This window comes from Urocitellus parryii, chromosome X (genome assembly GCF_045843805.1).
Source record: "Urocitellus parryii isolate mUroPar1 chromosome X, mUroPar1.hap1, whole genome shotgun sequence".
In the NCBI taxonomy this organism is placed as follows: Eukaryota; Metazoa; Chordata; class Mammalia; order Rodentia; family Sciuridae; genus Urocitellus; species Urocitellus parryii.
The window spans coordinates 130,091,017-130,100,499 of NC_135547.1; the positions used below are offsets into that span (position 1 = coordinate 130,091,017).

Genomic DNA, 9,483 nt, shown 5'->3' on the forward strand with positions numbered 1-9,483 from the left:
AAATATTAATGTCCCATTGTTGTAGGGACAAATGAGGCAAGGCACCAAACATAGCAGGAAACACTTTTACTTGCCTGCAGCCAGGTTCAGAGGGTGCAGCCTTTGCTGTAATCAATCATTCCCCTGAACCCCAAGTTCAGGGAGTTTCAGAGTTTTATACCCAGTATGTAAGCGGAGGGGCTCAGAATTTCACATAAAAGCAGCTTTTTCTTTCACTGTTCTGGGCAAGTTAACTCTTCAAGGACAACACCTGAGAAGGGGAGAGCTTCTTCTCCCCTTTCTTTCCTCCCCCTGCCAGCTGTTACCATGGAGCCCAATTGTAACTTATCTCTTAAAAATGTAGACATCTCTGTGAAGCCCAGCTCAAGGCCAGAGACCTCCTTTGCACATTTCTTCAAAGTACTATACTGGATGGCTTTGTGATGACTAGTAAGGGGGTGTCCAGCACCTGGAGTGCTGGTATCTTCTTGGTCAGTGGCCAAGTAAACAGGGTGACATGAAAATAGGAAGTTTATCTACAATGGACTCTTTTGGTGACAGTCCTAAAATCAGCCATGGGGAAGAGGGCTTTTGTGTGGAGAAATGGGGTGCCACTTCACCATGACCCTGGGCAGGTCCTAAATAAGGGTTAATGAAGTAGCTCCCAGTAAAACAGGGAGATGCTAATCAACCCCCCCTAGGCTGTTCCTGCCCTGGTTTCTCCTCCCTGCCCCACCAGTCCACCAGTTTCCCACCCTTTGTTCTTTCACTTGCAGCCCCCATCACATGCACAATAAAGAGAAACAAAGGACAGGAATATGGGAGGACAAAAGACGACCTTAGATATAAAAGAGAGAAGACTTCTGTTTTCCAAGGATTTCTCCTTTGGAGTCCCCTTCTTCCTGGGGGTGGGGGCGAATCTTTTCTGCTCTCCCTTAATTAAGCCTTCCACTTTCCACTCTCCACGTGCTTCTCTGTGTTATACTTCAGCATTTGGGGAAGCAAGGACCCGTCACAGTAAACACGGGTAACACTGTAGATCCTGACCTGAACCTTGGGCTCCTCCTGCCTCACACTCCCCAAGTAATTTTTTTAATTGTTTGTTTCTGTAGTGAGGGTAACACCCAGCGCATCACCCATGCTGGGAAAGCAGTCTCCCAGAGCCATAGCTCAATCCCATCCTTACCAAGTTCCAAGCAAAGGCTTCTAACTTGGGATATTTTTCCAACCCAGCAAAGACACTCCACCTGAAAAGGACTGGGACCAAGGATCTGTCACTCTAGGGAATCTTAGGAAGTGATTGGATAATATTAGCTGTCAGTTATAAGGCAGAGGTGTTCCTGGAGGAGGCCCATTAGTGTTTCTGGGGTGGAACTGTCCAATCAGATTCGTGAACAGAGGGGAAGGGCGGGCTTTGGAAATCTCGCGGGCTTTTCTTCCTCACCAACTCCGCTCTTCCTTCCTGGCCCCATGTGCTCTGCCCTGAAGGCCTAGGTGATTCTGAGCATCCGTGTCCCGGAGATCTCTGGTGCTCAGGGGTTCCTCAAGAGAACACCGAGTCCCCAAGGAAGACAAAAATGGTGAGTATGTGACGAGGGTTAAAGGTACGCAGTCAGCACCATCCTTGGGGCCCCGCAAACCAGTGAGCTGCAGAGCCTGGCAGAGTCACCTCTGGAGGTTGCCCTGGGTCTCTACCCTGGTCCTGGGGGTTGGGCTGGATGGTAGAAACTTGAAGTCACCTCCCTGGCGACTGACCCAAAGCCTCTATCCCCTGGTCCCGCCCGGTGAGCTGGGTGTTGGGTGCCTGAAATTGGCAGCCTTGTCCTCCATGGTGTTTGTCTCTGGGCTTCTGCTCCCTGGGCCTGAGGGGTGGGCTGGTCCCTGAGGTCAGCTCAGAGCATGTGGCCCAATTCTCCCTGGAAGGTGGCCCTGGGCTCCATGCTGTGGCTTCCATTGTTGAATGGGCTGCTCAGGTCTCCAGCTTCGCCTCCCCTCCCCTCCCTGCTGGTGGCCCGCCCCCACTCTTCCAAATGTGTAGGAAGCCGGATCCCAAATCCACTTTCCTTTTCCCTGTTCAGAGTCTCTGAAGGCTGCTGTAGGTCCTTCATTTGCAGTTGCCTGCTGCGTTCTAAAACGCCATCTTCCTCTCCACTTCTCATCACTCTCAAATATATGTTCTTCCTGTGTTTCAAATGAACACAGTCTACTCATTTTCACTTTTCCTTTAGTGAAGTATTGCAAGGAATGTTTTGTTTTTCTCTTGGGGATCAAAACTAGAGAAGCTTTATCAGTGACATCCTCAGGAAACCCCCACCACCCCTGTTTTAAAGAGATCATATACCACTTGTTTTGGACACAGTCCTCCAGTTTATGATCATCCTGCCTCAGCTTCCTGAGTCCCTGGGATTACAGGCCTGTGCCACTATCTCTGACAAGCATAACACTTATTTTTTCTGTTTCTGAATATCATTCTTGTGGGGAAAGTATAGTCACTTGACACATCTTGTGTTCTGGTAAAATAGCTGCTTTAAATGAAATAAGGCAGTGGGTTATTGATACGAGGGATATTGAATCTTTACCTACATCCTCAGCTCTTTTTTGTTTGTTTGTTTATTTTTGGCAGAAGTTATTTATTTTACTTGGCTCTTATTATACATGACAGTAAAATGCATTTTGACGCATCATATGCAAATAGAGTGTAACTTCCCCTTTTTCTGGTTGTACCTAATGTCCATTCACATGGGTCATGTAGTCAAATAGGATAATAATGTCTGATTTATTCTCTTGTCGTTCATCTCCAGCCCTTTTAAAATTTATTTTCAGACAGGATCTGGCTATGTTGTCTAGGCTCGCCTGGAACTTCTGATCCTCCTGTCTCAGCTTCTCAAGCTGTTGGAATTAAAGGCACTGGCCACCATACCTGAGGAAAATAGTTTAACTGTCTCTCTCAACGAAATGGTCCAGTGTTTGCAAGTTGTCTAATTTGTGTCAAGCACGTTTAAGATAATCTTGAAGTCCCAATGCATTATTGACGATGACAATTTTAAATCTGTTAGTAGGTTTTCAGTCCTCTTTGCTGTTTTCTTTAATTTTATTGTGTAATTTACACTTTTATTTCTTTCTTTTTATGTGTCAATGAGGATTTAACCCAGTTTTTCCCAAGCACTAGGCAAGCACTCTTCCACTGAGCCACATCAACATTCCCTGTCCTATGTATTCTTAGCCTTATGTCAGTTTATCAGTGATGCTTATGTTCATGAAGAACTTGATTTTGTGGACTGTGGATTTCCTGATTGTGGTTTCATCAACACCTTCTCTGTTACCTTTCTGTGGTTAATTTAGGTTTACCTTGCTCTTCTTTTTCTGGTTTTTTGAAGTGACAGTTTCAATAATTATTTTAGCTCCTTTTCTGAAATGTGTGTTGGATGACTTAGATACCAATACAGCACCACCTCTGGTATTCTCAATGAATTTCCTGTGATGGAATTTTACATTTTTTTCCTTCAAAATGGTCACATTTTCTCTTGAGTCACCACTTTGTCCTGTGTCTGTAAACAGAGAACCATTGCACATGAAGCCCAACATTGATCAAAATGTCCTTGAGCAGAACATTTGTGTGTGTGTCATGACTGTACATTATGGTAGTGAACCAGCTGCTTTTAAAAAGAGTTTGACAGGGCTGGGGATGTGGCTCAAGTGGTAGCACGCTTGCCTGGCATGCGTGCGGCCCGGGTTCGATCCTCAGCACCACATACCAACAAAGATGTTGTGTCCTCCTAGAACTAAAAAATAAATATTAAAAATTCTCTCTCTCTCTCTCCTCTCTCACTCTCTCTTTAAAAAAAAAAGAGTTTGACAATCATTGAACATGCCTTGTTGCTATGAGACTTAGAAATGTAGTGCCTTCTGTTTATTAAGAAGATTGTTTTGAGAGTTGTAAAATTTTGTAAGGCTGTTGTTTGGACAAGGTGACATTTTTGGGTCATTGAGTTATTTCTAAGACATGTGTCATCTTTCACTTCCCTCATTCGGGTTTCACAGTAACCACAGGAAATTATAAAATTGTTGTGTTTATTAATAAATAAATTAATCAAATAGAGAACTCATGTTTTGGCCATTTAATAGTAAGCTAGTTAACTGAATTTGTTCTAGAACAGCTTCTAGTTGTTCTCAGTGTAATCACACAGGATGAGCTCAATCTTCAGCTAATGCATTGTGACACCCTGTGTGAATGTTTGTCTAAATGTTGTCTGTGAAGGGATCTTTTTAGTGACCCCATGCCCACAGGGTGTGCATAGGGGCTGGTTCTAGGCATTTCTTTAAGTATGGAACAATAGACTTGCAGAGGAAACAAGACATCAGTGAATACTATGTTGTCTATATTAACTTTGTAGGTACAGAGAGCCACTGTAATTGGCAAAATCTCTTAGTTTCATGATTCCTGCAATTTCCTACTCATCACCTTTGTTTTCTAAACATAAGTACTATCAAAAGTGCTTATATTAGCTCTGTACCCCACAGGACGTTTCTAGGACATGTAATAGAGGTGCAACCAATAAAGAAGTTAGAAGTAATCTGTGAGCCTTTCTTACTTCCTGTGAACTCACCAAAGAAAAGGTATAAATCACTATGATGTATGCCTTTTGAGTAGCCAATATCTAGTGTTGGAATGGTTGTAAGACGTTGAGCACAGTAAAGATTTGATGGACCAAGCCCTGGAATTAATCGAGAGGCCAGGGAATCATGTGAACATCATGCATGTTGAGTATAGATTTCTCATGCTGTCAATCTCTCCTGGCTTCCACTATACATTTGGTGGGATATTTTAGATCTCAGTGACCTTTGAGGATGTGGCTGTGAACTTCACCCAGGAGGAGTGGGCTTTGCTGGATCCTTCCGAGAAGAACCTTTACAGAGATGTCATGCTGGAAGTCCTCAGAAACCTGGCTTGTTTAGGTAATAATGATGTTTTCAAAATTAATCAAATAGACAATTCATATTTATTTTGGTCATTTATGTAGAAGGTGAAAAGGGAATCAGTTGGTGAATTATTGCAGCATAAATGGCATGTATCATTTGGCAAAGCTTTTATAGCTCCTAAATATTCATAAAGCTTGTTCTGTTCTCTCATTTTAGGAAACAAGTGGGAAGACAAGATCACTGAAGTTCAGATTGAAAACTCTGGGAGCAATGTAAGGTAACTGTACTCACAAGAGGAGTCCATGTGGGGTTCTGAGAACTGTCATTTAATTTTTAAAGCAAACCCACAAAAGAAGTATGCATAATTTGAGAAGTATTTATTCTTATACTGTTTTTTTACCAGAAATATAAACTTATCTGTAACAGATATTCAGTCTTTTCAAAGTATTTGACATCCAAAAAATACTATGAAATTGCATATGTGAATATCACTATTTGGATAATAGCCATAGAGAAGCTGTGATGTAAAGGATTTTATCCTTTCAATCTCCTTATGTTTAGGCAAGTTGAACAAGTCAGAAAACCTAGCCTTTACCTGATGTTGGTAGTAATGTAAAGTAGTATAAATAAGTAGAAAATTGAGAATGAATCAAGCATTCATATTGAGCTGGTTACTTCTTCTTCAAAGAAGTCATATGGTAAATTTCACAGGCACAAATTAGTGTGGGGAAACCTTCAAATCGATTCCAATTCTTAACTGAGCAAAGAAAAATTTTAATAGAGTAAATCCATATGACTTCATTATGTGTGCAAAAGACTTCATATGACCTTCATTCCTTTAGGCAGATCACATCTCACTCTGGACACAAATACTACAACCATGAGGAATGTGAAGAGAAGCCATGTGAATTGAAACAATATAGGAAATCTCTGGTTTCTCTCAAATGTGTTCACACACAAATGTTAATACAAACGGTAGATGGATCTTATGAAAGTACAGTATGTGAGAAACTCATCAATTGTTCCAATGGCATTGAAAGACATGAAGAAACTCATACTTGGGGGCAACCCGATGAATGTCAACAAAGTGTTGAAGCCTCTTCTTATCCCACTGGTGTTCAAATACACATGATAACACACAGTGGAGGTAAACTTTTTCAATGGGACATATGTGGGAAAGCCTTTCATTTCTCCTCTTTATTTAGAAGACATGAAGGAACTCATTCTGGAGAGAAACTCCATGAATGTAAACAAGGTGTTCATACCTGTATTTCACACACAAGTCTTCAAAGGCACAGGATCACACACACAGGGAATGCACATTTCAAATGTAAGATATGTGGGAAAGACTTTGAGTATCCCAGTTTACTTAGAATACATCAGAGAATGCATACTGGGGAAAAGCCCTATGCATGTAAGCAGTGTGGCAAATCCTTTTCTACATCCAGGTACCTTCACTCACATGAAAAATCTCATACTGGAGAGAAGTCCTATGAATGTAAGCAGTGTGGCAATGCCTTTGCTACATCCCATCAGCTTAATAAACATGGAAGAATACATACCAGAGAAAAGCCCTATGAATGTCAACAATGTAGAAAAGCCTTCACTACTGCCTCTTACCTTCAGATACATGAACGAACTCATACTGGAGAGAAGCCATATGAATGTAAGCAGTGTGGAAAAGCCTTCACTCGGTCCTCTAACCTTTACTCACATGAAAAAACTCATACTGGAGAGAAGCCCTATGCATGTAAGCAGTGTGGCAAAGCCTTTGCTACATCCAGTTACCTTCGCAGACATGGAAAAACACATACTGGAGCTAAGCCTTATGAATGTAAGCAGTGTGGAAAAGCCTTCACTCGGTCCTCTAATCTTTACTCACATGAAAAAACTCATACTGGAGAGAATCCCTATGATTGTAAGCAGTGTGGCAAAGTCTTTGCTACATCCAGTTACCTTCGCAGACATGGAAGAACACATACTGGATCTAAGCCCTATGAATGTAAGCAGTGTTGCAAAGCCTTTGCTACATCCAGTTCCCTTCAGTCACATAAAAAAACTCATGCTGAGGACAAGCCATATAAATGTAAGCAGTGTGGAAAAGCCTTTACTACTGCCTCTTTCGTTAAGATACATGAACGAATTCATACTGGAGAGAAGCCCTATGAATGTAAGCAGTGTGGAAAAGCCTTCACTTGGTCCTCTAACCTTCACTTACATGAAAAAACTCATACTGGAGAGAAGCCCTATGATTGTAAGCAGTGTGGCAAAGCATTTGCTAGTTCCAGTGACCTTCACAAACATGGAATAATACATACTGGAGAGAAGCCCTATGCATGTAAGCAGTGTGGCAAAGCCTTTTCTAGATCCAGTTATCTTAAGATTCATGGAAGAATGCACACTGGAGAGAAGCCCTATGAATGTAAGCAGTGTGGAAAAGCCTTCACTCATTCCTCTAGCCTTCACTCACATGAAAAAATTCATACTGGAGAGAAGCCCTATGAATGTAAGCAGTGTGGCAAAGCCTTTGCTACATTCCCTCAGCTTCACAGACATTTAAGAATACATACCAGAGAAAATACCTATGAATGTCAACAATGAGGAAAAGCTTTTGCCTCATCCTGTCTGCTTCACACACATGAAAGAACAGATATGTGGCTGGGGATGTGGCTCAAGCAGTAGCGCGCTCGCCTGGCTTGCGTGTGGGCGGGGTTCGATCCTCAGCACCACATACAAAGATGTTGTGTCTGCCGAAAACTAGAGAATAAATATTAAAATTCTCTCTCTCTCTCTCTCTCTCTCTCTCTCTCTCTCTCTCTCTCACTCTCTCAAAGAAAAAAAACAGATACTTCAGAGAAATTGTATGCATGAAAACAATTGGTAGACTTTTCTGTTTTTACAGTTTCACTCCTATACATGTAGAACGTTATTAGAGAAAAATCCTTTTAATGTAAAATCTGGTAAATCAATGTTTCATGTCATCCTCAAAGACAAGAAAAAGCTCACAATGCTGAAAATGTGTGTGTGTGTCTGTGTGTGTGTGTGAGAGAGAGAGAGAGACTGGGGATTATGTCTGGTTGTGCTCATTCCAGTTACTTTTAATTTTGAGACAGGGACTTGCTGAATTTCTTAGGGTCTTCCTAAGTTGCTGAGGCTAGCCTCCAACATGTATCCTTCAGAATTCACCTTTCAAGTTTCAGGAATTAAAGGCAAACACCACCACATCCAACTGAATAACTCTTTAATATGTAATAATTTGTAATAACTCTTTAAATGTAAAAAATATCACAAATCATTCCATTTTCCCTGTTGTCTTCAAAGCCATTTTAATCACATTGAAAAAAAAAACAGTCTGTGGGGGAGTTTCTACAAGGATGTAGCTTCCCATCCAGCCCTTTTTCATTTTCATATATGAAAACCCTCACGGAAAGAAGCCCTGTGAGTGTGAGAAATGTGGGAAATCTTCTAGTTTTCTCAGTATTTTACTAAGGAATGGGAAGATTCTTTTGGAATAAAAGGTATAAATCTTATGCAAGTAAGAAATATAAAGGGTTCAGATGTCCTAGTTTTGTTCAGTTGTATGAAAGGACGCATACTGTAGAAAATACTGAGAATAAGCCATGTGGGGCAGTATTCAGCTTTCAGAATTTTCCTCAAAGTTGTAGAGAATTCACAAATGGGAAGATCATTTTACTCTCTTTAAAAATTGTAGTAAGACTTTCAACTTTCCAGGTCCCTTTGAACAGCATTTAAGAAATCACACTAGAGAAAAGCCCTGTATATAGAAATGTGGTAGGATCTTTGTTTGTTTCAGATCCATTTGAACTTGTTCAGACTTGAGGAAATTTTCATTTTATTTCATTTTATTTATTACTTTTCAGAAAACAACTGTAGGTGTGTGAAGAGGTGTGTGCCTTCATTTCTTTTTTTATCTATTCAGAGGTAACAAAAATGCACCCTGGGATGGAGAGGAACATTGCATCAGCATGAAGATTTGAAAGCAACATGTTTTATGGGTTAAATCTCTCTTATTGTTAGATTCCATTTTCCTGTATTCTAAGTATTTTGTGTCTAATGTTTTATTACTTATTGTATATGTTAGTTTAGGCCTCTCCAGTCCAGCCTTTGGTAGATTGGTGAAATGTTTCTTCTGAACTTCCTTCCTCTCTTTCTTTGTTCACATTTCACCCAGGAGTGTTCCACCATTGAGTTTCTCCACAGTCTTTTTAATTGTTATTTTTTGAGATGGGGTGAGGCTGGGAGCTGGGACCATAGGGATGTGTCTATTTACCCTGTAGCTGGCCTATTTCTTTTCCCTGATTGCTTATTGATCTGTTGATGACCCTGGGACCCCACTCTTGTCACTTGTGCTTGTTCTAAGTCTCATGAATTGTGCTGTATGTAGGCACATTAAAAAGCATTAGGATATCATGTCATTTGTGTATATTACTTGGAGAGGCACTTTCTCAAAACATTTTGCCCTATGCTTGAGTTGCTTTCTCTTTTCTTTACCCAGTTCTGGGGACACAATCCTGCCTTGTGCATGCTACACAGGCATTCTAGCACTGAGTACTCCTGTAGCTA

The 9,483-nt window shown here is 41.0% G+C and overlaps 1 protein-coding gene across 1 annotated transcript; it reads left to right on the plus strand.

The window, feature by feature from the left end:
• The first annotated feature begins 5,878 nt into the window (after positions 1 to 5,878).
• On the plus strand, positions 5,879 to 7,500 carry LOC144250736 (uncharacterized). The gene is made up of 3 exons (XM_077793686.1): positions 5,879 to 6,013; positions 6,436 to 6,649; positions 6,719 to 7,500. The coding sequence occupies exons 1-3, from the start codon at positions 5,879 to 5,881 to the stop codon at positions 7,498 to 7,500; spliced, it is 1,131 nt and encodes a 376-aa protein (XP_077649812.1).
• The last annotated feature ends 1,983 nt before the right edge of the window (positions 7,501 to 9,483 follow it).